The sequence below is a fragment of the Odontesthes bonariensis genome, chromosome 3 (genome assembly GCF_027942865.1).
Source record: "Odontesthes bonariensis isolate fOdoBon6 chromosome 3, fOdoBon6.hap1, whole genome shotgun sequence".
NCBI lineage: Eukaryota > Metazoa > Chordata > Actinopteri > Atheriniformes > Atherinopsidae > Odontesthes > Odontesthes bonariensis.
Window position 1 is genome coordinate 15,915,199 of NC_134508.1, and position 27,984 is coordinate 15,943,182.

The 27,984-nt window shown below is 40.8% G+C and overlaps 3 protein-coding genes across 4 annotated transcripts; all 3 read right to left on the reverse strand.

Annotated features, from left to right (window-relative positions):
* Positions 1–519: 519 nt before the first annotated feature.
* On the reverse strand, positions 520–7,309 carry myorg (myogenesis regulating glycosidase). The gene is made up of 3 exons (XM_075460497.1): positions 7,240–7,309; positions 4,792–5,170; positions 520–4,598 (listed from the first exon to the last, which is right to left on the reverse strand). Exons 2-3 carry the CDS (start codon positions 5,052–5,054, stop codon positions 2,807–2,809), a joined length of 2,055 nt encoding a protein of 684 aa, XP_075316612.1. The 5' UTR covers positions 5,055–5,170; positions 7,240–7,309; the 3' UTR covers positions 520–2,806.
* A 3,228-nt stretch (positions 7,310–10,537) lies between these two features.
* LOC142376574 (BOS complex subunit ncln) lies at positions 10,538–16,747 on the reverse strand. Its single transcript, XM_075459978.1, has 15 exons — positions 16,612–16,747; positions 15,398–15,588; positions 15,037–15,181; positions 14,758–14,855; positions 14,546–14,623; positions 14,309–14,412; positions 13,948–14,036; positions 13,710–13,849; positions 13,437–13,615; positions 12,148–12,235; positions 11,995–12,033; positions 11,505–11,677; positions 11,359–11,412; positions 11,197–11,275; positions 10,538–10,932 (listed from the first exon to the last, which is right to left on the reverse strand). Exons 1-15 carry the CDS (start codon positions 16,745–16,747, stop codon positions 10,876–10,878), a joined length of 1,650 nt encoding a protein of 549 aa, XP_075316093.1. The 3' UTR covers positions 10,538–10,875.
* Positions 16,748–17,540: 793 nt separating this feature from the next.
* fam219aa (family with sequence similarity 219 member Aa) lies at positions 17,541–27,953 on the reverse strand. Of its 2 annotated transcripts, none has more exons than XM_075460499.1 (6): positions 27,718–27,953; positions 23,673–23,769; positions 22,717–22,810; positions 21,966–22,046; positions 20,596–20,650; positions 17,541–20,093 (listed from the first exon to the last, which is right to left on the reverse strand). In XM_075460499.1, exons 1-6 carry the CDS (start codon positions 27,775–27,777, stop codon positions 19,935–19,937), a joined length of 546 nt encoding a protein of 181 aa, XP_075316614.1. In that variant the 5' UTR covers positions 27,778–27,953; the 3' UTR covers positions 17,541–19,934. The 2 variants fall into 2 exon arrangements, with proteins under 2 accessions (XP_075316614.1, XP_075316613.1); XM_075460498.1 differs by having other exon boundaries at positions 20,575–20,650.
* Between the last annotated feature and the right edge of the window lie 31 nt (positions 27,954–27,984).

Sequence of the window (27,984 nt, forward strand, 5' to 3'; positions counted from 1 at the left end):
TAAAGTGAAGTTTTGAACCATATCCCACTGTTGTGAAATAAAACAAATTCCCCAAACATGAAAGATTGACTACAGCTATGAGAAATGGAAATGCCCGACTGTTTGAAGTCAGAAAGAACAACCATGTTTAATGCCGTAACTGTGATAAATATTGCCGCTGCTGTCTCCTACTGTAGTAACTTTATCTTTCTCATTCTTTGTGTCTGGTCATACACTTTTATATCACTTGCTCTCTGGCCTCACATCATGAACCACCAGATGATTTATTGATTTCAACACAGACTCCAAATAACCGGCACAATTGTTTCATCACCTTGTCATTATTGCCCCATGATGAGCCAGGTATAAAAAAGTTGGAGAAGTCCCTCAAGGGTGTCTCTTTCAATATTGCACAGATTGGCACATTACGTTTCATGTATTGCAGACTCATAAGAGGTTATAGGGTTGTTAGTGGCTCACTGATTGCATGGGCAGCTGACTGACATAAATTTCACATCTATTGGTCTTTTTTTTTCCTGTGGTTTCATTTATTGGTGATTGTAAAAAGCAGAAATCAGAGATCATTCTTACAACACTCACAGGTTTTAAAAGAAATGTCAGTCATAATAGCAAATGTAACTATTTGATATTGTACTTAAAAAAGCTTGCTTTTATTTACATGCAAATGTTGCTCACTTACAATAAAAAGCAGAAAAAAAAAACAGAGTTAAAAAGAACCAAAAGGAAAGAAACCTTGACTCCAGGAAACAGCCGGTCTGTCTTGCCATAAAGCAAGAAACTGAAACCGTAAATAGACTCGGAGATTGGCCTGGCCCGGACGCTAAGTGAGAACTGTTATAAATAGGTGGAGATGTTCAGTTGACACGATAGTAAAAGCCACAAACAAAAGCCACTGGGGTCAGAACAGAAGCTGCAAGCGAAAGACACAAGTCTGCTTCAGGCTGCATAGTGGGTCAAAGGCAGAGAGCATAAATAGATTTTAAAAGGGGACATTGGAGACTGGACTGCGTCTCAGCTTTATTTCAAAAGGCATCTTTTTACCGCAGCTTCAAAAGCCCGGCAGAATCCAGCTCAACATTTTGTTTTTAAATCCACCACAAGAGCTACAGAAGGCCTAAAATGGACGCCATTTTAACAAATAAATCATCCCTTCTTGTTAAGAATTAAAAGTCCTTTTACTCATGTCAAAATTATTTTTGAAAGATCAGAGTCTGCTATGATATGTGAGGCATAAGTGAAGATGGCCCATGTTCTCTCTACTGCCACTGGAGTCTTCTTTGTGAAATGTCAACACGGTGGAATCTGAGTGTTGTCTTGACCATTAAAGAGATGATCAATATCCGTTTCATCTGGATATTAAAATACATGATTTTACAAGATGTGCTTTTATCTAGTGGGAAAGAAAACGGCATGCTACTACATATTGGAAGATTCAAGGACAACATCATGTCTGAAGAACATAGAACATGCTACACTAGGTCCGGCGGCACTTTTGATACTTCTGACAATAATCAATAACGTGTTCACTTCCTCCACAGATTTGGCTTGTTAAATAATAAACACAAACTATAAATGCTTAGAGAAAAGAAAAATAAAACAAAGCGTCCAATTTTTCACAAATGCAACAAAGAGATATCAATGAGGTTAAAATGTTAAGAAAAATGCATTGACAAAATGCAGTGATAAAAAAAAATGTAACCACTTAATGTGCTGATTTAATTCAGCTGTATCCATTACATATAGCATAAAGTTATTATCACTTATTTCATCATGAAGAAAAGTTAAAAATGTTACAAACTGCTACAGAGGAGCTTATTTTTGATGTGGCAGTCGACGTTTTAGACATAATAGTATTACTAGTTGCAATGCGGTCTTCAGAGTCTGCATTAAAGATAGTGGCCAAATGCGTCACACACACCACAGCCTGAGATAGAAGTTACCTGAGGAAGAGTAGCAAATACCGAAAAAGACAGCACAAGGCTAATTCTTCATGGCTAAAAGTTGTTACATGACACTATCCTACATAAATGAGAACGTTTGTCCTTTGTAATGATTAACCCTCAAGCTTTTGTACCGATATGTGAAGCGTAAAACCTGCCTCGCTGATAAGTATCAAGAACAGATGGACGGTCCTTAGTGTCACAGGAGAGTAGGATATCTCAAGCCGTCATGTAGACTAAAGTCTGCTTGATGGCAATAACAACACGCCATCAGTTGTTTGGTGTACCCGACATTCAAAGTGCTGTTTAACTAAGAAATATAATTGCTTCATGGCATGAAATTCAGTTTGTATATTCCCTTTTCACTATGTAACTTTTGACAAATACTTTTTTTTTTTTAAAGCACTCGAAAACTCATTTTATAAGCTCTAAATCATACCATTTTGGTGCCACAGTCTTACTGGGTCTTGTATGGCCCAATGGCCAAAGCTTGCTGAAGCTGCAGAGATCATAAAGATACTGCTCTATAGGTTTTGTGACTTTTCTTTCCTCTACTCTTGCTGCTGTGCAACAGTTCACATTTCATATATCATTGAGCTTGGAAATGTTACAGAATACGGTGCATTAATTTCTTAAAGAAAAATAAAATGAAAAATTAAGACAAAATTAAGACCAAGATTTTGAGGGTTGATGAGATGTCACATTTGCGAAGTAATCTCATGTTAAAATGAAAGTCCTTTAAAAAAATCTTCATACCATGTTGTGGATAACCTTTTTCATAAATAAACTTTTCAATTAATGTCCCTCCTGTTGCCCCACAAGCAAATTGGAGCATAAGAGAATCAAGTTTGTAATTTCCTTTTTTGTTACACCCAAACAAAGTAAGCAATTTCATCCAGATCCACAGGATAGTCAGTAAGGTGCAGTGGCTCTTTGATGTCAAATCTCTCCCCTTTGTAGCTTCTCCAGTGGCCAGCGGGGAGGTAGATGTCACGCTCTTGCTTTCCAGGCTCCAAAACTGGAGCTACCATGAGGTCATCCCCAATCAGGAACTGGGAGTCGATTTTATAGGCTGTCTCATCGCCTGTGGCAATCCACCACAGGGGACGTATGATTGGGTCCCCGGTGTCGACTACCTCGCTTGCCAGCTCAAGGACCCGGGGTGCAACAATACTTTCATGGAGGGCTGTGTATTTTCGAGCAATTTCAACCACCTCGTCACCATATTCCCATGGCGGAACAGAAAACTGCATGGAGGGCATGAAGGCTGACAGCTCCAACCAGCGGATATAGAGCTCTCGATCAGGTAGTGCACGGTTTCCATCTGTGCGGTTCAGATAGGCATTCCCTCCGATCATGTCTGGTAGAATGAACTGGTAGCCCAGAATGCTGATGGTGAGCACTGTGGGAATAAGAGACTTGAGACCCAACTCATAGCCCCACACAGAATCTCTGTCAATTGGTCGGAAGAAACAAGATATGTTCTGTGACTGATACCCACTGCGTAGCTCAGCTCTATCATTGTAGAGAATAGCCATTTCTGTGTAATGTCTTGTGAAAAAACTTGGGTCCCGTATTGGAGCCCAAGTGCTAAATTTCCACGGTAAGTAGTTTGTCTCTCCCGCATCAAATTTAAAAGAGGCCACTCCAAACCTTGAACGCAGTGAACGTAGCTTGGAAGCAAACCATTCACGGGCCTCTGGATTTGTGAAGTCCAAAATGCCGCCAATACCATTCCACCAACGCACCAAAGCCGGCAGCCGGCCTGTAGGCTCGCGAACAAACAAGCCCCTCTCTACACAGAAATGGAAGTTTGCCGAGTCATAATTTACGAAAGGGTGAATCCAGAGAGAGACCAGAAATCCATCCGATTTCAGCTTCTGGAACATGGCCGTGGCATTAGGGAACTTAATTGGGTCAAACTCAAATTCTCCATAGCGGCTGGTGTAGCCATCATCTAGTTCCAGGTGGCTACAGTTAAAGTTGTATTTGCGGATGTTGGCAGCATATGCCAAGAGCTTCTCTTGGTCAATCTTTTTTTTATGCAATGCCCAAGTCGACCAAATAGGATGGCTGAACATGACCTTGGCAGGTACTTTGTACGGTTTGTTGAAGTATCTGCGGACCATGTACTTGTGTATGGATGTCACGTCAGAGCCTACGCAAACTCTGTAGCTAAGTTCAGCACATGGTGCCTCGCCAGGGTTTGGTTTGAATGGACTAGCGTCGTATCTGGCCTGGAAGTACATGGTCTTTTCAGTGTCATTCCAGCCGAGGTGGAAGGGCACAGAATTATTGATCTTGATGGCAGTGGCGTTGGATGAAAGCCAGTAACTCTCCAAAATACCACCAAATTCATCCCGATTTGAGTAGATGTCACTTGTAACAAAGGGCTTGGGAGCCTGTTGGCCAGAGAGAGAAATAGGCCAGTGCTGAATTGCTGTCACCGCACCTCCATACCAGTGTGCAAATTTGTAGGTCATGGCATGCTCAACAGGAATGTCAGGAACCAGCTCTTCCCAACGCACACGGTAGCACTGCACGGTGTCCTTAGGTCGTACGGTCTCAATAAAAAAGTTAAGTTTTCTGTCAGTGGTGCGTCCACAACTCAGAAGCTCTCCTTCTTTAGAGCAGGAGTCCAAATCAAGGGTCCCAGATCTGTCAAGGTTTGAAAATTATTACATTAAAATGCATTTTTTTCCTGACAAAAACCCTGAATTTACAAACTGCTACTGGCATATCTAAATTCAACATTTACAGTCAGATTTTTCATTATTTTTCATGCGTATGAAATAGTCAACCAAGCAAAAAAAAAAAAATCAGATTGAATTAACTCTGTAAAATGACCTACCTGAAATCCATTCTGAAAACAATAGACCCTCCTTGGTTGCGAATAATATAGCCATCTTTATTCAGATCCAGCAGCACAGTCTTCAGCAGCTCAGCTTTGCGCAGAGAGGCTATGTAATAACACCAGGCAGTCACAGCGGCGATCACCAGCACCAGACCAATGACTCCCGCTCCAACTAAGGGTCGGGTGTCCTTGGTGTGTTTCTGCTTCGGGATAACATCTGTAATTGTGCCCCCAGCTCCTCCTGGCACTACTTGGTACATGACTTGTGCTGTTCAGTGGCCAAATCCTTGAGGTGATGTTGCACAGATCAACAAAATGTTTGGCATGGAGCTTCTTCTGTTGGACTCTGGCCCCGACGTCACGTCTGTTTGCCTGCCTGTCATCAGAATAAGTAATAATAATTTTTTTTTTAAGAACCGAGCTTTCAAAAAAGTATTTGCATTCATCATATTCAAACTGGATTTTAGAATAAACAATAGATATCTAATTATCTTGAACAGTACACTCATCTGATGTTAATCATAAGAATATATTGAGGATATTAACTAAGAAATCCAGGAAAATGTGAATGAAATGAGAGATACTGTACATCTTTGTTTTCCTTCCAGTAGAAAGCCTCTGTTGAATCTAAATCACTGTCCTACAGGCTCTGCATTGCTGGACTAACTTATTTCACAGTGCTTAAAATGTATCCGCCTCTCAGGGTGTAAACTTATAAAGATGTGTTTGAGATTTAACTAAACAAATCTAGTGCCAATTACCCATAAAAAAAGAATGAAAGTGGACATTCCCAGCAGTAACTCTAACGTTGGAGTTACGTTGAAAGAAGACTCATTTGTATGTACGGAAGTTAAGAGAACCAGCAATGGGGATTTTGGCCCTTAAACCACTGCCAATGCCAGGAGGGAAAGGAAAGAATACTAAGCGTTGTGCTCCATCAAGCTCGATTGACCAAACTGAACAAAACCTGGATCCTCCTGTTCAAGTATGACAAGACTGGGAACAAATGCAAGAAAATAAATCCAGGAACATCTGAGAAGACACAGACCTATATCTACTGCATTCTACACCAACTTCACTGTAATTTCCAAACAAGCACATGAGGTAAAACTCCTTTGAGTAATTAACTGGCTGACATTAGTTACGGTGGCTTTAGCTAATCGTAATTTGATTAGAATGCGCAGGGATACAAGTCCGCAGTTCAGTCCGCTCCAGCTTACCTCTTTGCTGACTAGTCCTAACTGCAATTGACCCTCGTGCTTTGCTCTGGCAGCAGGGGTCGATAGTAAAAAAAATGCTGGCTATTATTTAGCAATCTAATTGACTAATTCTGTGTTCCACCACACTTACTATGGATTTCCCCCAACAACTGGAGTGATAGCGTCAGCCTGCCATTAATTAACAGAGAAGTAAGTGTTGGTTCCTTGGAGATCCACACTAGCTGCTGGACTCAGGAATTGACCAGGAATGTAATCAAATCATAAACCTGTTCCAATTATCATTGTAATGGAAAAGCGTAATCGCAGATCCAAGAACTCAAACCAAGACAATCTCAGCCATCAGATATTTAATTTGAAGAATATTTTCTCCAATAATCAATTAGTCGTGTAGTTAATAAAACGTCTGAAAATCCTGTAAGATGGTCCTGTTTCCACGAGGCCAACGTCTCGAATCTAACAGCTGAAAACCTGTTTTCAATTTACACTTTTTTAAAGATCCTCAAGCACTGACCAAAAAAAAAAAAAGAAAAACTATCCAAACAGTTTTCTGTTGCTCAGATCATAATATACTCACTTTAAAATCAAACCATGTTTTTTGGGTTGTTTTTTTTTTTTTTTTTTTAAACGCCCACTCGTCGAAGGACGTGGAGGAATAACAGAAAACTGTCAGACTATAGCATTTCTTTGTTTACACTGATATCAGGAGGGTTTGTGTTTGCAATTTCAGCTGATCCGTTATCGGACGTGGGAAAAAAATAAACGCTGAAGTGCTGAGGCGGACAAGGCAGCTGTTTCAGTCACACTCCTTTAAGAATCTCTGAGCGTGTGTGTGTGTGCGTGCGAAGAGTGTAGCTGCATGCTAATTTTGGTCATGTCCTCGCTGTTAATAAATTTGAACACGCACGCGCATAGCGGAATATAACCTCAACGGCACAATTAATTAAAGAGACGAGCTTTTCTTGTGGTGTGGCTGTTTTTGAGTGTTTAACTTTCCAAGTGTGTTAAGTGCATTACGAACGCAACCTAATCACAAATACAAACTTGTAAGGTATTAAACAAAATGATGTATCAAAAAACGTCAAGCCGTTGTTGTTCTGCGCCCCGGAGAGGGGTACAAGAGTCAACGGAACGCAGACAGCTTGGTATCCGTGCGCGCGTAACATTATCACTTTTGCAAATTCAGTTTTCTTTTCAGTTCGTTGGTGGAAAAAATAGTTTTGCCTACCGATCAGAAGCGGTCTTCTTAGTGGTATAACTTTGTTTGGCACAGTCTGAGTCCACCGCAAAAAAACTCAAAGGAGGAATCGAAGCGTGGGGCTGCGTCTCCGCCTTATCTACGCCCACAACAACACGGGAAATGTAGTCCAGCAGGAAAAGTAGTGCTCTTTATTTACTCACTCCGTACAGGTTCCAGACAAAGTTAAAGTGAAAAGTTAAAGCAGTACACAGCGGTTTAATTACTTCACGTAACATGCTGTTGATATAGAGAGGGCAAACAGAAATAGTAAAGTCAGACAAAGGCTTATATAAAGCTGTATTTTAAATACTTTATTAACACTGCTTGTATGTTTTAGTCCAGGTTCAAGTTCTTTATTACCCTTCGCATAAATGTAATTTTTCATAATACTATCAACGTTTTAACCCTTCCAATATTCTAACTTGAAAAAAAAAAGAAAAAAAGCACACACGATTTTATCATCACAAGCCTGCTGCATGTATGGAGATAACATTAGTGAGGATATCACCTTCATTATTCACTCTCACAACATATTTGAGTCGGTTAAGTAGCATAGAATTAAACAATAGTTTCAATCCCTCATTCTGTATGGGAATACCCGCAGGTTCCCTCAAGGATCTCTGCAGGCAGGTACCAAATCCCCACTTAGGAAGCCAGATCTTCACCATTCCTAATAAAGGCTTTCAGACACAAACTCAGGATGTATGATGTAGTGTCCGGCTTTGTAGGGCCTCACCACATGGAAGCAGCTGTAGCAACCACTGTCGAGAAACCACATAAGCCGCAAATCAGACCTCGGTGGTGTTATTTATGAGACAAAAAGACAAAGAGATTGCTCGCGAGTGTATGTGCACCTATAATCCAGGGTGCTGTTGGAGCAACATTTGCGGTATTTTGCCCGTTGAAAGCAGCTGGGAGCTGCAGAAAAGTTGCTAGTTTTGGGTCTTGTTCGAAGCTGAGCTCCTGCTTGCTGGCTGTAAAAACCAATGTCATTCTCTCTATGTTATCATAATGGCATGACATGTTGAATAGCTCAGTTGTGCTTACCAGCTCATTCTGTGTTTTAAGATTTCTGAGGCCTCAAGATGAGTTCAAAGGTTGTTTACTTACACAAGTTCCATTGCTGAGGGTGGATTGACATTTCTCTGATTATCCATTGTCCTGCAAAGAGAGAATCCATCAAAATCAGTGTGTGTTTGTTGATATCTTTGAGCTATAGGTTGAGCTGATTAATAATTACTTTGGGGGGTTCTTCCAATTGGTTTGAAGCTGAATGCCAGTGCGGGCAAGAGACTTTGCCTGCTTTAGTTTCTGCATTCTGTCAGCAGATGGGAGAGATTGTGTCTTGACTGCAGGGACAGGGGGCATGTGCCATGGTTTGCCAGCATTATCTGTGTTAAGAGAGTTTTCCAGACAAGCTGCCGCAGGATTGTGAAATGAAAAATGTCTCACAGGAGGGAAGAGAAGACGACCAGTGTCTACAGGGTTCAAGGGGTGCGACAGTGCACGTGTTGGCTTGTAGCTGTTCTGAAGACTGTGAGGAAACAGGAAGTCCTGAGGGGGGCCAACAAAAAGAGGGACATAATTTTCAAAAAAGAAAAAATAGGGTTAAGGCCAAGAATATCTCAGATTTCAAGCACTTCTCGTGCACCATTTTAACTAGTTTCTTTTACATGTTCATGTTTTTTCTTTTTGATCACACAATGGATATTACAAACTACATGCAAACTTTATTTTTTCTTTATTATAAACATTTTCAACCTTGTCTGATATCGTTCGTACTTCCTCATATTATCGGCATAATAAACTGAAATATTTGAAGAGAGGAGCCAGCGTTGCGCAAACTGAAAATATTGTTCACCTTAGGTCATATTTCTCCTGCATTCGTCTTTTTAGTTGTTCCTTTCGCACAGTTTTTTCTGCACTGTAGGCTGATTATACACTTTCTTAGTTCTGTTTGCAAAAGGACTAAATAGACATGAAGGAAGAAGTGAATACAGTGTAGGATACAGGTTTAACTATGCACGAGGACATGTAAACAACCAACTACCAACTAGACCAAAGATGCTTTCATATGGTTAAAAGAGGCACACTATGGCCCAGAGAGTGAACCATTTTGTCCTCTCAGATCGTATATGAATTACATTTTTTTATTTTTCAATATTATATTGAGGTAAAGGACTACCATTTCTCCTGGAGACTTATTATCCAACAAACTCAACACACCATTGCGGGATCATGAGTAAGTAGTCTGTGCTGTTAGCCTCACAGTTCCTTCATGTGATACAGAGGGCTGTGCATCTTACCGGTCGTGGCTGAGGGTTGTTCCTGCGGTGGGCTGATGTTGGTCGAAGTTCTGTTCTTTTCACTTTGCCTGGCAAGCCAAAGTGCTCTTTGTACATTGTGATGTAGAACTGGGGAGCCATCATGGTCTTACTGCTTTTTTCTTCAGCTTGCCTCCAGTCTGTCTAAAACTCATGCAGTATCCTTCTCCCTGCAGCCTGTTAGCTCCACCCCTTTTTTCTTATTTGCATACCTCCTGCTTTTAACTTCTCTTATTATTTTTCAGAATATTGGCTTATATGTCTGGGTTTTATTGCTGTTGTGAAAGCTTTTTTATTATTATTATAGGTTTTAATGTGGGTGTTTTGTAGGATTTCTCTTGCAAAAGTAGCAATAAATCCTGCATGGGGATTCTTGACAGCTACCAAAGAGATCAAACTTTTTGTTTAACCCGTTGCTATTGTGAGGATGATTATGAATCTAGTCTGTTGGGACAGGTTAAGAGCATCCTTGCTGAAGCAGAACACCTCTTTGTGCCACCTGAGCACTCAGTCACTAATCCCCCAGAGCTCTGAGCCCCCCGCAGAGACACACATACCTGGGGTCACTGTCCTTGACCTGGTTCCCTCCCAGCAGCCTGCACCAACACACAGCACAGACCTCAAACACCTTGTCATTTTATCTTATCGGATCTACAGAACTGGAACAAGCCAGCAGAGGAACTAGACTTTAAAGAATCTACCACCATCACCCACTGTCACCTCCATTCACTGTCAGCATGCTACTTAAGCATGAATAATTCACCAAGCCCCGCAGGGAGCCATTGTTACTGTGGCGCTCTCCCTGAGTTATCTGTGGCAGCAACTGACCGTTCATCCACTGCAGTGCTTGGGTCATGTGAAGCTCAGTTAAATCTATGTCAACAGATGCAGAGCAGAGGGCATGTGGAATCATTGTAACAGAGACATCCTTCATGGGAGCGCAGACCAGATCCAAGTTGTGCTTTGTGTTCTCAGCTTTGATAACAAGCTCCTTTATTTATTTTTATCAGAAATTATTATCACATTTCTTATTACAACAACAAATCCAGGCTAAGTCTGTCCGTACAAAGTTCAGAGACTTTTTGTAAAAGATAAAACATACAAAGGTACAAACATCTATGGAAACCTTGTGCATTTCAAAGCAAATGCAAACTTCACAGGTTATGCATATGATCATTCTGAGAAGATTCATGTTGAACAGCTTTCATGTTCTGCACATTCACAGAAGCAAACGACCAACGTGTGCAGAGCGGACTTCAAAGCCCTTGTCATGGCCTCAGTATTCGCAGACTTACAGTTTTTACTGCTGCTTGGATTTAACTGCTGCTTTCATTTTTGTGTAAACCCACCCGAAATTCTGTAAAAGACACAAAAGAGATAACAGACTTTATGTGTGTTGGGGTTTTTTTTCTATGTGTTTGTGCTTTGAAACTTTGTGAAACATTACACTCTGTTAAATTAACGACTCAGGTAACGTACAAGTGCAATTTTTTACTAAATTAAGTACTTGACTTCTAAATTAAATGTAGGCCTACTTGGTCATATTCCACTACTGTATATTGAGGGCAGGTTTGTTTGTCTGCAGAAATAAATGATGAGTATGCAGAGTGCATCAACAGACCTGGATTGTGTAGTAAACGATCCCCAAATAGGCAGCAATGCAGCCACCCAGGAAGAGATCGAAAGCTGCCGGTTTCACCCTGGAGAGAAGTGTGCATCAGTTTCCTGAATGTCTTATTGAATTTCTCTTGTGCACAAAAACCATTGGAGCCCAGGGATTTACCTGTACATCACTACTGGTGGGTTCATTTGATCAAAAAAGATGATATCTGGGTCCCTGCATGAAGAAATATCATTAATATCATTATATAGTTTTATTTCCTCACTTAGTGCAGCTGAGAACAACAAGAAGTGTGCTGCATGTATCACCTCTTGTCCTGTCGGAAGGTGTGTCTGTGGACTTGCTGCAGGTAACGTTTGAACTCGTGCTCTAGAGAGTTGACCAGCAGGATTTGACTGGGCTCCTTATCCAGCAGCTGGGTGGCCCGAGGGACTGACGTCAAGAAGGACATCAAACTGGACATTCGACTGTCCTGAAAATCCTGTGTTGAGAATATAGATGAGGGTTCACAGAGAGAAGCAGGTGGGAAACATCGAATGTGCCATCCCATAAAGACAAAGGTTTGTGCAGGTTGAAAAGTCTGTATGTAATTTCACATTTTTCATAAATGTGACATCAGGCTCTGAAAATAACATCATTACATTGACACTTGATTAAATCAAATGTCCCAATCTGAAAATAAAGCTACCTTTAGCTGAACCTTTTGCAAAGCCAGTCCTCTGAAGACACAAGTCCTGTGTAATGTTGACATATTAACACCAGAGGGCAGCACACTAACCAAAATAACCAGGAACTTACCAGCTGGCCCTTAAAAACCTGTACATCCTTTGGTGAACCCTGAACACAAAGTAATCACAGATTAAAATGATTTAGAAACTAATTAAATGATGAATATGTGTTATTTTGTCATCAAGTATAGAGAGTGTTTTATGATTTCTTGAATTCAATCACCTTGTCTGAGAGATTGTACATGTACCGTGCCAGTGTTTCAGCTATGATGATGCCATTGCGTTTAAGTTTCCTAAAATCCACTTGGGACCTATGAGGTAGGGTTCACATTAATTAAATGATGAAATAATAAGCATTCCTTTTTTAGTATAGCACTGTGCAAAAGTCTTGAGTCATCCCCCATTTCTTCATATTGCCAGCAAAACAGGAAATAGATGCATCTATTGACGACACAGCCTAAACAGTCTCAGACAAACTTTCTTGTAATTTCTTTAAGTTGTCTTCAGAAATAGTTCTCCAGGCTTCTTGAAGGACGTTACAAGGCTCTTTTTTGGATGTTTGCCTTTTATTCTGTCCTGCTCTGTCAACACTATCCCAAACTGCTTAAACAATGAAGGTTCACAGGATTCATGACTCCATAAGACCTGCTGTCACTGAGTTTCAGCCCAGTTCTTGGGTCATTTGGCATACCTCAACTTGTTCTCCTTGTTTCTCTTACTTAAGTACGGGTTTTTAACACCAATTTTTCCATTTTTTTTTTTCAGAAGGCTTCAGCAAACAGTAGATGGATCAACTGATAGGCCAGATATATCTCTCATTTCCTATGTCAGGCCATTGCTGGATTTTTTTTCCCCTTGTTTCTTAAGGACATCACTCTCAGGTACTGTTAATCTGCTGTAGATGTTATTTTCAGGCCTGCCACTTCTTTCTTTTGTCCTCTACTTGTTTTGTTTTCATCCAATAGTTCTTTGAGAATCACCTTATTGGTGCAAAACTACTGTCAAACTGTGTTGTCTTTGGCAACTAAAGAAATGGGAACAAATAATTTTTCTTAAAGACAAGCTGGGGCTGCACGGTGGTGTGGTAGTTAGCACCGTTTCCTCAAAGAAAGAGGATGCCAGATTGAAATTCTGGCTTGGGCCTTTCTGTGTTGCATGTTCTCCCTGTGCATGTGTGGGTTCTCTCCAGGGACAACTTTCTCCCACCGTCCAAAAACATGCACATTGTGTTTACTGGTCAGCGCAATGTGCTGACCAGTAAACACAATGGTCAGGTAATGGTCAGTTACAAGGACTGGACTGAAAATACTTGAAAAATCCACCAATGTCAAAAGAAAAACTTTGAAAGGCCTTCAGAAAGTCTGGAGAATTATTGATCAAGATCACCTTTAAATATTTCAAGAAAGTCCAGAAGCAAAACAAAAAAGTACTGAGGGATGGCTGAATAATTTTGCACACCACTTTATGTCAAGTATTCAATTATCATAGTCATAAACAGTATTTTGAGCTTACATTGTGTCTAGTACAGAACCACGGAGCTCGGATTTGGGGTCTTCCAAATGAGACAGAGTGAATCCCAGGATCCTCCGCAGGCTGTAGCGTTCATGCTCCCAGGATACCGTGGACTCTACAAGATTGATCTTCTTGTGAACCACTCCCACCTTCACCCAGGGAAATCTGGAGGAAACCACCTGCAGGGCAAATAGACAACAGAAGTGCACAAGACCATTATTTCTGACAAGACATGCTCCCGCTTGTTCTTACAGTGAGAGTAAAACGAGTCACCTCCTCCAGCTGTTGAATGAAAGAGTGCATAGGAGTGTCAGGCTTGGGAGGGCGGGACACATGTGCGTAGAGTTCGTCACCCTTGGCCAGCATATCCAAACACAGAACAAATGCCACATTGTCATGGAGCAGGCTGGACTCTGGAGGGGAAATGTTTAGTTGAAATGTGTTTGGATTCATGTTAGCACATACAGAACACATTCCATATGTTTAATGGTTTGTAGAGCTGGAGACCCACCAGCATGGTCCAGATTCTCCTCAATCCATCTCTTTGTGCCAAGGAAGTTGTATTTTCCTCCTCCAGTCAAGGAGAACATTAGATTATATCTAAAACAAAACAAAACAAAACAAAACAAAACAAAAAAAGACCCTTTTTATGTAATCATGACCTGTTTATTGGAGATCCATCAAGATGATGACAAGAAGAATCTGATATTTGTGTTTTGCCAGCATATGTCAGTATGTGCATAAACTAAGAGTTTTCCTTCAGGTTTATGATCTAATTTTCTGATAGTAAAACTTATTAATGAGTGTTCTCATACCATAATGAGTTTGTAGTGTTGTATTTGTCTTTGCTTTGTGATAAACTTGGAACTCACTGTGGTCGAGTGCTGGAGTTACTATAAAGTTTCTGGAAAAGACGGGCCAGCTCCAGCAGGATGGTGACTCCACTGCCGTTAGAGTCTGCTCCGTATGACAACCACTGCGTCACACACAAACACACCCATGCATAAGACCAGCGCTATAATGATTCAGCTGACATTTCTGGAAAATCAAATCATTTAACAGATTAAAGCTTTGCAAATTGAAATGAAGTGTTCCCGGATCTGACTCACCGGAGCCAGCCCATAGGAGTCATAGTGGGCAGTGATGACGATGGTGGGTACATCCTCTCCTGCTCCGGAAAGCACTCCCTGAAATACACATCACCATGATGAAGAACGATGGGCCAATCAAAGAAAGGTATGAAATGACTAAACTTGAGGAGCTTTTGTGTAGGTTTGAATTCCTCTGTGCAGAAAAAGAAAGCGTCTCGTTTCACACTTACTTCCAGTGTAACTATAGTATTGTCAGGGATGGCCTTAATAGGGGCGTTGTTGCTCACTAAGATCTGAAAAGCTGTAGCTGTGACCATACTCCGGAGAACTGCCAATAGTAAAAAAAAAAAAAGATATGTTCTGTAAAAGCTGTTTTCAGTTTTTCAGTTAATCACGATCACTGTCTGTTTTGTGACATGTTCACATATATGTCATTTACCCTACACGATTAGTGTTTGAATACACCATTCAACGGACTCTATTTCCATATATTCTGCTGCAAGTCTTACCTCTGACAAATATGGATGAGGTCCGTGTGGCTGCCGCCTGTTTGACCTCCTCATACATGTAAAGCAGCTGTACATCCTCAGGTGCTACATACACTGGAATGAGGCTCTCCCTCTGCACAGCCTCACTCTCACTCAACATAAAGGCCTGAGAGAAGAGGAATAAATGTGTTACCAATCAAGAGCTGCTTAAAATCCTCCTTTCTTTGCTGCTTTATCTTCATTTCCTTTCCAATTGTCATTTTTGAAACTTGTAACACAGTTCCAACATCTGAATAGTCAAAAATTGGATGCTGAATTGTGTCTGAGAGAGGATGTCTTTTCTGAGTCCCAGCGGCTTGTTTGAGAGCAGCTGATTCATTACCCGTATGGAGTCATGAGGGATACTGGAGATATTTTTTGGCAGCAGGATCAGTACGGCAGCTGCACTTTGCTTCTGGGCCTCGAGGTATTTCTCTGTTGTGAAGTCCTGCACCTTCATGATGACACAGCGGCGGGTCAGTGATGGCTCGTCTGCTGAGCGTGCCTCCGCCACAACAATAGCTCCACGGCAACCTGAGAAGAAGAGACAAGGAAAGTGAAATTAGGCAGAAATATTAAGCTAGTTTTAGTTTTATTTTTATTCTAGTTTTAATGTCAGTGTTTTTCATTTCTAAGCACTAAAGCATTTTGGTAAACTGATCAGTTCTCACTGAAGTAAATACAAATACGGTTAAGAAGGTTCATCAGATGTTACTTTCTTTCTGTTTTAGTATATATGGACTTAGAAGCATCTTGTCAATTAATGCCTGCTCCGATGAAAAACATTAAGACCATAATGTGAATGTTGTTCATATCAATACACTCATACTTAACTGTTTTCAGAAAGAAACATGTGGTCGCACTCCATAGTTCAAATAAACTTCAAAGTTTATTTTACTGTAATAAAGTACAGTAAGGGGAATATTAAATGGAATTGGATATTTTCAGGTTAAGGACTTCGTAATGGGGTAAAAAAAAAAAACGTTCAGCACTAGAAATGTGCAGATTAACATTTAAACAAGCCTAATGCATTTTTTAAAACAAATCCGATGGACTAATAAATGTTTTGGCCACAATGAGCAAATGTGTATTTGAAGAAAAAAGGTTGCAGAACTCGCAAAAAAAGAATTGTTGGGTTTCTCTTGCAGCATTTGCAATACTTCATGCTTCAGGAGAGATGAATGGTATCAAAACCTGTTTAGATATAAAATACTAGAAGTAGCAAATGCCACACATACGAAACAAAAAAATTTAGTCACCAATTAATCTGACATATGCATGTTTTTGGACGGTGAGGGGAAGCCGGAGTATCCAGAGGGAACCCACCATGTACAGTATGTACATGAGGCGACGGTACTAACCACTACACCACCGCCTGTATTTTTCCAGTTTTAATATAAATTATATCTACTCCTCCTGCTTCAATTAGAACTCTTGAATGTATATATTCCTTTTTCATACTTTAAAAGTTTAACTCATCTTCTGCTTCCCTCAAAAGCCTCTTCCCAATGTTTGTTTCACTCTTGTATAAGCACAGCATGCTAGGTGTGATCTTACCATGCTTTTGCTGCCCCAAGTTGTACTGCTGCATCCTATAGGCAGTGAACTCGTAGGAGGACATGGCAGGTAGAGCAGAGCCATGCAGGTGCGTCACACAGAGCAGCAGCACAACAGCAGCAATGCTCAGCAACATCGTGTCTTGTCTGGCTGTGATCTCAGTCTGTGAGAGAAGGATGATGTTAGCTGTCATACAGCTTGAAGCCACACAAACATGTATAGGTAGCAACCAAATGTGTTTTCATTACAGTTTTTAGGTAGGGGGGATTCAGCAGGACAGACCAGATGAAACGGCATAGTGTTATGAGGCACTTTTAACAAAGTTTCATAGCAACTGGTGGCTGAAGATGAGGCGTTCGTCTTGTAATAGTCACTCTCACGGTACCGACCAACATAGATGTCCATGAGTAGACTTTCACACTCGTACTGTCAAACTATTACCATGAAATACATTATACTAGTAGCCCAATTTTGCTCACCTGTCTCCTTGCGGTTCTGTCTCATCAGCCTTGCTTCACAGTCTTCTTCAAATTCAGCTTTACTTGTTGCAACATGGACACACACTTCTGTTAACTCCTTGGATTCAAGGCATCTAGGTAAGCCACCATTCACCATCTGCTCCCAAGGGATCAACCCAAGGCTAATCACAAGTGCCCCACCCCCCCAATCCCCCACACTCTCTACTTCTCTACCGTGCATCCATCGGGCTATCTCTCTCTATCATACCTGCCCTGGCCGTAATGTTACTGATTTCAGTATGTAATCACCCATCACAAGCACGGATTGTGTGGGAGGCACTCGCTGTTTGTCTCATCTCATGCTGGGAGGACTGCCTGAATCTGAAGACGTGTTGGCCTGGGAAAAAAAAAAAAAAAAACAACTCGTGTTTCACAAGACTAGGCAAAGAATTTCAAAGGGACACGGCACTATCAAACTTGAGATATCTAATATTTATTTTTTGATTTGTTGCACTATACACAGAACTGTAACACTGTTAAAATCTAAATGGAACCAGTTCACAATCATCATGACAGGCATTTGACAAGTGAAAATAAAAAGAAAAAAAATGAACACACAACTGCATATAAATAGCTTTTGTTTTTGTTACAACAGATTATTCTAAACTCAAGAAGTTGGTCAAGCTATTTCTTAATTTATACAACATCGGCTATGAGTATTGCACACAGTAGAGGGAACCTGTGACGTGTGTGTAAATCCACTTGAATGATGTTGATGGTAGAATAGATGCTGCAACATGGTCAATCACACAGTCAGTCCCTCTGTGTTTCTGTACACAGTTAAAATCCCCTCCGCTGGCAAATGGATTAGTGACATTTTAGGGCGCCACCTGTGCAGTTAATGACATTTTTCTACTTTAAACAGTTCACTTCATAGACTTCACACGTGGTACCTTTTTTGCAAAGGAGATGTAGATAATTGCTTAACGTGTATGCCATTTTGTAAACTAAATCCTTTGATACACTGCATTTGCAGCTTCGGGTTTGTCCGTCTCAAACTAATACATTTCATCAGAGGAACATTCTAAATAACATTTAATTCAATATTTACTTTCTCAAATCTTTACTGTTATACACACAGTACTGCACCTTCCTGTGTTTGTGCCCATTCATTGCACATTGCATCTCCATTCAGTGAGTCACTGATCTTGCTTTTGTTGTTGCTTCCGGTGCACTCGACAATTTTGTAATAAATCACAAGCTATCCCTCCTGTAAACTTGATAAGAGCTCAACAGTAATTAGTGAAGTTATTCTAAAGGGAATATTTATCAAAGTGTTATGACTAAGATGTGGTTCACTTCTACAACTAATAGTGCTTTTGAGAGACTCAGCCTAACCTTCCATGATATTTTTGCCTCAGAGCAGCATTGAACAGCCACCGTCTGCCTGGAAAAAGCAGCCCACATCTACGGAGCTTTCCAAAGGTCTATAGAGTAACTCAAACATAAAAATAAGAATACGAACAGTGTGGGGCAACTTCCTATTAAACTCCACTAATAGCGGTGAATGGCATACTGTAAAGCGTTGACGATACACAGACAGTTGTGTCTGGTGCTACATTTAGAGTTCTTGTTCACGCATTAGACAAACGTGTCATATTGTAACTCAGGAGGAATATACACACACTTATAATCCTAGAAAAAGAAAAACTTCAAGTAGATTTAAAAAAAAGAAAAACCCCAAAACATTTGAACTTCCCAAGGTGAAAAGCCGTGTCCTATTTCAAAACAAAAGGAAATAACAATTAAAACGTTCCCATCCAAGCAATTTGGCATCACCTCATACACATTCCTCATAAGCAGGTATTACAACAAAAACTGTACAACTAAGTTTTTATCCTCCCTATCTGTCCATTCCCCTCACTGATATGAACTATATTGTAGCCATCAGTGGTGAACGCTAACATTGGCAAACACACGTAAACTACACACTAATTTATGAGCTCCCCTCTTTCATAATTAGAATGTTTTTTCTAGGCTTACTGATACAACAGTAGGTGTACCCAAATACGACTTCTCTGTTTTGCAAAGCACACAATGTCTCCTCAACCCAAGGACCGTTGACTGTGGCTCAACAGAAACTGATAAATCGTCTGCACATCTGTCATCAGGACACAGCGTTAACAGGCAACATGCATTTTTTTTCACCTGTTTATTTGGACTGAATATAAAACAGGTTTAATCAGTGCAATCTCAGTGTAACGGATGGATTACTACCTCAGCGTTGAGAGTGTGAGCGCTAGTGTTTTATAAGCGGCTGGATGGTTTCGCACCATTTCCCTGGGCAAGTCGGAAACAGACTCACTGACAGAAATGAGAAAAAGGGAGAAAAAAAAAATGGCCACTAGCAAACTTCCAATCTCCTTTCGTCCATCGTAAATGACCACCAATTACATGACAGTGGAAGAAGTCGACTGCTCGGGTGGTCCGCAGACACAGTAATGACACCTTGTCCTTTGGCTGATTTCCTCTCATCCCATTTTGTCGTTTTTTCTTCTTGCACAGCATTACACAATCCTTCAAGGTCCTTGTAAACCAGAAAATCCACAAGCAAGTCATGGAATCAAACAAAGGAGAAGCAATAGTAGCATGTTTTCCTCAGAGGTAACGTTTCTGCCATCAGTCAATCAAACACGCGCAGATCCTGCCATAGGAGGAACATGCACAGGTACTGTACATATTCAGTCAGTTTCTCATTTTCATAATCTATAGACCCTTGTTTTACCCTTTGTGCCTCAGCCGACCAGCAGTTTTTGCTTCAGCAGTTGGCCTGAGGGCAGGAAGGACATTGAAGGGGGAGGGGGGCTACTGGATTTGACAGGCTGTCGAGGGGGTAGCCTGACAGCACATGCAGGTGGGGTTGACTGCTTTAGGGGGGATCAGATCCAGGTCTTCGTCATCTGGAATCTCATCGAGTCGGTACCCGTCCTTCAGGAGCTGGATGTTCAGGTCCTGGTTGATTTGCTGCAGAAAACAAAGGAAAGAGTACACGAGCAGAATTTCAGGACAGCTCAGTCAAATCCAATGACCGGGAATAAGCTTCTTTTTTTATTTCTTATAAAAGTAGGTGCCGTGCTGATTCTAAAAATATATTTGATATGAATAAATATATAAATCAATAAATACTGGTTCCAATGATTAAAACCTCGCAGAAAGCAGAAACATAATGTCAAATCGCCACATTGTTGACGGCAGTCGAAGGAGGCAAGAGGCTAAAAACAAAAGAAATGCCACTTCAAGAAGAAATGAAGAGTAATCTATTTAGATGATTATCATGGAGAACTCATTACAAGTGAATATGAATGCTTGAAGGAGACAGAATACATTACTTGAATGAGTGCACATACAGGAGGCCTGGTGTGACACAGGAAGAAGGTGATTACATGGTGATGTTTGTGGTTTCGCCAGATGACGCTTTGAAACAATATAATATGTGTATAGATACCTGGTCCCTCAGACATCTCACCTCGGCTGAGGAGTATCCTGATGAAGAGTATCTGGACATGTCGAAGTCATCATCACTGAAAGACAGACGACATCTTCAGTTAGACACCGAGGATTATAATTTTGATAAAAGACGCGTAGAGCAACGATGTTTTCTGTGAAGTGAAAATCTAACGAGACGAGACGGTGGCAAGGTCAGCTGTGATATAAGAGGAACAATTAGAAACTATTAACAGTGCAGCTCCAAATGAGCGCAGCTGCTCGAAATGAAAGAAACTTTTTAAACCACAGAACGTGGTTTAAAAAAATCTGTCATATGGTCACAGGAAGTTACTTTATTAATAAGCATATCTTAAAAACAACAGACGCTGACCACAGTGCCATAAAGGCTGAAACATAGTGGATACACAATTCACTGATTGATTCGAAGGAACACAACTAAAAGAAACGGTACAAGTGGAAGCATACAGAGGGTGCAGACTTTGTCATGTGATAGCATTCGGAGACGTGAGAGAAGAAAATATTACAGCCTACAGGAAATTATATGATAAAACAGAGTTGTGACTTATATACGCCACTGAAGAAAATATGTTTGTGCAAGTTGTTGTCATATGAGGCCGATTGATTCCACATTTTAACAAGCACAGATAATACTGCGACCCAGGGAAAATCATTAGCTTTATTGACATGGAGGAGTGAACGGATAACAATTTAGTCCGACTAACAGTCTCATTTTCTATTATTTTTGAGGAGTGGTAACATCACAATGATGCAGCTAAGGGTCTCTTCCCCGAAACAGAGGAACGTGAGGGTCTTCAACAAGAGGAACAATGACACCATTGCTCAAAGGGCATGCACATGAATCTAAACTGTGGACAATAAACAAGTGAGTGTCCAGTGTTGTTGAGAGTCAAGCAGCTTTTCAGAGAGAGTATATGATGCAATGTATCACGTAAGCTTTGTGTACTGCCAGAGATCTCACATTACATGAGAGGGTTTGCCTCATGTGGCGACATACGGGGGGGATATGAAGAGTGGGACTCATCTGTGTCAAATACAGACCTGCTGATACAGGGGGGGGGGGGGGGGGGGGGGGGGGGGGGGGGGGGCGCTCTCTCTGAGCTGCTTTTGAATGTCCAAATCCTCACCCAACTGTCCTCTAATCCTGAGCCCTGAGGAGAGGCTTTGCCCCTTTTTAGGATCCCTTCTGTTAAGAACTCTGTCAAGTTGCTCTATGGATTAATGTAACACGAAGACAGAGAAAGAGCTTAGCAAAAACTAGCAAATTTCTCCCTTTAGGTCACCTCCTCTGTTCCTAAAATCTACATTTCTCTATCTGGGTGTTATTCTATTTGTTACAGAGGTTAATGCAATGAATTGTACTTTACTTACCTGTCAGTGTCCAGTGCTACCAGAGGCTTCTCGTCGGGGCTCTGGTCTAAAGAAGAGTAGCCTTTGTTTGGCACCACCAACCTATGAACAGCACAGGACACTTCTGTATTAGAGGTAAACAAATTGAAAAGCTATCCAACATTCACGTTTTGTGACAAAGTTCCACAATGAAACACCCAGAAAAACACTTGAGAATGTACAAGTCATAAAATAGTTTTTTTTAAAAAAGACATATTGTACATATGTGTACATTGTATTCCTCCTAAGTATGACATTTATTCCCCAAAAATGAATCTGCGGCCTTCAGACTGCTAGCAGCGCTAACAGTTCTCTGGGGTCAGACCAGTAGCTTTTCTTATATTTCCACTAATCCACCACAGAGTGGGGATTAAACAGATGAGCCAGTTGTCAGTGCTGTGGGCTGAACTGGGCTTATGCTTCGTGGTTTAGATTTTTTTTTCCCCAGCATTCATGCTCACAAATCATCTAATTTCTTTTCTCTAAGATGTCTTGTTGTGCACTGGCTGTGTTTGGCTGTGACATTAGAAGGTTTTTAATAGCTGCCAAGCAGGCTGGCAGCAATTAAAGCCTTAAGAAGCGGGACGCACAGTGGTCACGTTTTGCATTTGAGTCGGTTGCAGTATTTTGCACCGAACACTTTGCTTGTAATGCTAATGAATTGTAAAGTGTAGCATTTGTGGCTGAATCGGTCCACATAACACTGAGATAAAAAGGCAATGGAGGTGTTTACCTTGTCCTGGCATTCTTCTTGGGTTGCTGATTGACAGGACTTCCCACAGTGCCATTCTTCACTGAAGCCTTCCTGGCGAGATCTCTCTGTTTCTCTGGGCAACACAGGAAGTGAGGTCATCAGTAAACACACAAGCTCAGCAAAACCCATTTCCCATAACTGGAAGTGTAATTTGATTTCATTTCTTTTTGGCATGAACAAAATTTGAAGGAAATTGTTTTGCCATTTGTCTTTTTCTTTTTTTTTTTTTTTTAAGAAAAGCACATCCATAAAAGGAACTCTTCGTACAGTATGGACATGGTTAAATGTGGCTTCTACCCAACATGCTGCCGCCTGTTCATGTTCAATCTGATGACACAATTATTCACAGAGTCTCCATTATTACATGAACGTATTGATAAACATCAGCAAAATATGTAGCTGTCTGACAATAATATTTTCAATCTCATTGCGACATTATGCATGAAAATCAAGCACGTCTGGGATTGGTAATGGAATCAAGTAAAAAGTTATTGAGTAATAAATGTGGTTCGGAAGATGGGGAGGAATTTGGCTTAACTGAACAGTTTTGAGATGTTGACCTGTGAGATTTGGGGAAAACAATACTTTTCTGTAAGCTTTCTGAACTTTTATGACTAGATAAAAATGTTGCTCAAACCTTTTGTAAGACCAGTAAGAAATCTGGGGAATATCTGGGGAATAAATATTTACCAATTTCCTATTCACTTGCAGAATATCCTAAGGCATCGATTGTGTTCTATACTTTTAGAGACCTCGTACGATGCAGTAAAGCCAATGTGCGTATTGCAGTATCCCACTACGACTTTATCACACATATTTCACCGGCGTATACGATGCTTCACACCCTTTACAACAGCTTGTTAATGAACCTTTGATATAAAATTAGATGCGATGTCCTCTATTGATTAGAGTTTGCAGTGTGCTGCTTATGATACCTATCTGGACCTGCAGTGGTGAAGGCTTGTAGTTCATGGCCACAGTCTCTCCCTTAGTGTCAGGCTGTGCATCTGAAGCGGAGGACGCTGCTGGGTCCTAGAAGAAGAAACACACGGTTGTGGAGAATGTTAACACCTCACCTCATGTTACCTAGAATCTAAAAAAAACAGTGTCCAAAAAGAGGGCGCTATGTAAGTACATTTATGCGCATAAAAAAAACAGGATTTAAAAACAATTTGAATACTAAATTCAACCCTCTGTGAGCATTTGGAAATTATGAAATGAATTAAGAAATTCTAAAAACTGGTATTGGAATTCAGCTGCTAAACAGTTCTGGTCTTCTTTTGTTGCATTTTTCTTTCTAGAACATGCAAACTGTAGATATTTATCTCCTAATCTTTTAAAGATGTTACAAACAATAAATGATTTGTTGCCCCCTGTCCTAACTTTTCTGATATTTGCAGCACATCTAAAATCTTTTTTTTTTTGTCTCAAATATTTATCTTTGTATTTATTTTTTGGGACTTTATCCCATGCTGTGTTCTACTAATAATACAATTCCAAGCACTCTGAGTAGTACATCCTTGAGGTAAGTGAAACTGAACCCACTCCCGGGGACACAGTCAACTCACCATCCGATTTATTACCAGCCAACACAGTCAGGAAAAACATCGGGTTTTAGAACCTGCTTGTGTACAACGCCCTGGCAAGATCACACTAACCTACTATAGCTGCTTAGGTTGCTGCATCAATGGGCTTGAGTGTTGGTGGCTCAGTCTCTTTCATGTGTGAGCAAGTAGTGATGGCATGGAGAGGCGGCTGCGTGAGAACAGAGGGGGTTGCTGTTGCTGTACTTGGCCTGCTGCACTGACAGAGCTCCACATTATGTTGATCCTACAGGCCTCCCCTTGTTGCACTTTGAGCAACTTCACACGTCACATGGATGAAGCCTGCCAGGCATTTGGTTTTCAACATCTCTGCTTCTATATTTAAAGGATTCTCGGAGCAATCAAAAAAAACTGAAGATGAGACCCTCAGTTCAAACAGCCTCAGACCTGTAAGACCTATGATGTAAAATAAATTCTGGATTCATGAGTGGCCCAGGCATGTTTGTGCTTCATGACAAAATTGTAAAAAAGTTACCCACAAAAAATAAGAAAAGAAAAAAAGATCCAACGATAAATATACCTGGACTCAGTTTATCTTATGGCAGTAATGAGAACTATTGCACCAATTCAGGCCATATAACAATGGACAATAACAATGGAGCCTTTCCCGTCTCAAAAGGACTGATGAAAGATTCATGAGTATTCAGCAGAGGCAGAGAAAATGCTTATTTCGCTTACAAATTTTTTATGTAACATAATTAGGAATAAACTGTCAACAACAAAACCAGATAAACCTGCATAACTAAGTGCATTTTTGTCATGCAGAGCAAAAGTCTTACTGCGTTTGCAATTATGTTCAGCAGCCAAGCATTGAAATGAAACACTTTCAGTGACAGAAAAGTCACCTGCTCACATCTTCCTACTTCTTACTTAGAACACAGGTTCCATGATCAACATCACTTTCACCAATAGTTTCATCTTCATCTGGGGACAACGCATTGTTCATTTAGCCGGAATAATGTATGAGGCTGCAACAGTGAACACAACACACACACTTGTACTGTAGATGTTGTGAAATCCCAGCCAAGAGATGATGTATTCTCACTGTAACAAGCACAAGCATTTTCCGCTCCATGACAGGCCCTTCCCTTAGATCATTAGGCTTTTTTTATCCTTTCTTTACACTTCACTTCAGAGATATACTGTGATGATGCAGAATGGCACTGTCTGCCAAATTAATTCTTTTTATTTCTTTTTTATTTGGTACAGGACAGCTTCCCCTTGGCTAACAAAAGGGATTCTGTATCAGGCTGTGACAGGATTTCCTGCCACTTCTAAGAAATCAAACTTAGCAGCACCAAAAAAAATTGTCTCTGTCTGGAAAATAACTCGTTTGCATGCAGCATGTTTGTGAGCAACTTACTCAAGCAAAAAAAAAAGCCACAGTTCAAATTAAATGACAATGTAGTCCTTTTGAGCAGGGTACGCTGCATTTAGAGCAGGTCGCAAGCAAGTTCTAGAAGACAAATTCAAAAATACAGAATAGTTTATAGTTTAGTAGTATAGAGCATGTGCTGTGTGATCATAGCCTTTAACAAATGATAAAGGGGGCACACCTATGACTATGTTGCTTGACACATTTTATGTACTCCAGTAAAACATGGCCCATTGACCTGACCTTCAGCATGCATTCACATACCCTTACACTCACTTATGATCACATAAGAACACACGGGTTAGAGAAATGACCACTCAGGGTATCGGCTTCACCTGTGTATCCTCCTGCTGGCGACTCCTTCCCCTTCTCTGATGATGAGGAGCTACAAGGTTGCTGAGACAGCATAAACACCAAGCGGTTGCTAGGATTATACATCGCGGCCACCCACTGGCCAATAGCAGCGAAGACTGACGGATCAGGTGACTATTAAAACAGTTGAACACTATCCTTGTATATGACCATGGCAACAAGGCTACTCACAGTGCAATCCCGGTGTGAAGAGGGCATAAATAAATTCTGCCTTTAGTGGTCACTCACAGGTGAATCCAAGCTGAATGCGTGATTCTTTGCAAAAGAGAGTTTCTGTGATTTCATATTTCATTTAAAGAGAATAAATTATTATTCAAATACATCACACCATGTTCCACACAAAGCCCTTTTATTTGTGTGAAACTGGCAGGTGCAAAGTGTATTCATTCGGTTTGGGAATCACAATGAAGCTATTAGCATTAAAATGCACAGCCATTTGTGCCACGGGCCCTGGGATCCTGATGTGGTCAGATTCTGTGTAAATGTATCAGGAAGGACTGTTTGAGAAGCTTGAATTATAAAATACAACACCGCAGTGACCTAAAGCGTTACTGGACTGACACCGATTATTACTATTTTAAATGAAAATGATCAATCTCTATGGTTTTGGGAGTCTGGAGTATTACGGGAAGAAGTGACCACTGATGCAGTGCAGCCACAACCCAAGTATCTTTGATATTGGATTCAGCTCCACAAAAATCTCAGCGGATTAAACAGGAGCAGACAGTCCAAACCATCCATTGGTTTTAAGGAATCGCTGCTCTATAGGAGAAGAGACTTTCTGTACCGGTAAAACCCTTGCTGTGGCTTCTGCCAGAGTTTTGCCTCAGGGGTAGCAGGACAGGGGAAGCCTGAATTGTATGAGCAGGAGAATTTGGAGGTCTGCTTTTCCCAAAACCCACGAGGCAAACACTCAAAAAGTGGCAGCTGGATTTGTTTCAGGTGTGAGGAATACGGCCAGCCAATGAGGATTATCTAAGGTTTGTGATAAATGCTCAAAAGGAAATTGGGGGAATGAGATCAGCTGCTCTGGTGAATGACTTATTCAAATGTAATAGAGAAATTGTCATTTTCAAATTTTACTGACAGATCTTGAACTTTAAATGATAAGAAGGAAAGGCTCTGCCACAACACGTTTGCCAACGACTCAGCCCGCGGTAAGAATTTAGACAGAGATCCACTTCACGCGATCTTTTGGTCTCACACCAACCTCGAACCAAATAACACGTCACCAAATGACGAGATGTAAAAACACCGAGCTTTGACAGCTATTGATGTAAACAAGCGCATACTGATGTGGGCTGTACAGACACGGTTTTTGGCAAAGTGCGTAGTTTCATTACTCCGTAACAACAAATTGAAGGGTTGCTTATTTACAGAATACCGAATGCGTATCTGTTTTGGAACTCTATGGAGAAAAAGACAGTCATTTCATCTTTATTCAGTCGCTATACACCCATCCCAAAGATCCAGTTTATCCTGCGGATGCAAATAGCAATCCGTTAGCTCACGCGCAGATTATGTGACACAGCTGTCACGATTAACCACAGGCGAGACAAGAATGTTAACACTTGCATTCAAAAGAGACTGATTTGCATAACAAGACGTGTTTTGTCTTTTCTCTCTTACCAAAGGCTGTGTCTCTCCGTTGACAGGAGGCACTTGGAACCTGTCGATTTCTTCCATCATTTTGGCAAAGCGTAACAAAATACGATGCGGTGCTTCTGAGATAAACGTAGACTTTAGTCTAACTGTTCCTGTTAATGATGCTCGGCGGTCGGGATCCTTCGTTAATCAGCATGATAACAGCTCGTTTTCCTCCATCCTGCCTGACAGAGGTGACTCGACAGCAAAACAGCAGTACCGCCCTACTTCCGGGTCTATAGAATATTCATG

Coding starts and splice junctions, on each gene's coding strand:
- myorg (XM_075460497.1), bottom strand. CDS start 5,054: ATGTACCAAGTAGTGCCAGGAGGAGCTGGGGGCACAATTACAGATGTT. Junction 4,599..4,791: donor GTTTTCAGAATGGATTTCAG/GTAGGTCATTTT, acceptor AAACCTTGACAG/ATCTGGGACCCTTGATTTGG.
- LOC142376574 (XM_075459978.1), bottom strand. CDS start 16,747: ATGTTGCTGAGCATTGCTGCTGTTGTGCTGCTGCTCTGTGTGACGCAC. Junction 14,856..15,036: donor CTCATCCATATTTGTCAGAG/GTAAGACTTGCA, acceptor TACTATTGGCAG/TTCTCCGGAGTATGGTCACA. Junction 14,037..14,308: donor AACTCCAGCACTCGACCACA/GTGAGTTCCAAG, acceptor GTTTTGTTTTAG/ATATAATCTAATGTTCTCCT.
- fam219aa (XM_075460498.1), bottom strand. CDS start 27,777: ATGATGGAAGAAATCGACAGGTTCCAAGTGCCTCCTGTCAACGGAGAG. Junction 22,047..22,716: donor AAGAAGAATGCCAGGACAAG/GTAAACACCTCC, acceptor TGCTGTTCATAG/GTTGGTGGTGCCAAACAAAG. Junction 20,094..20,574: donor TGAGATGTCTGAGGGACCAG/GTATCTATACAC, acceptor TGTTTTCTGCAG/CAAATCAACCAGGACCTGAA.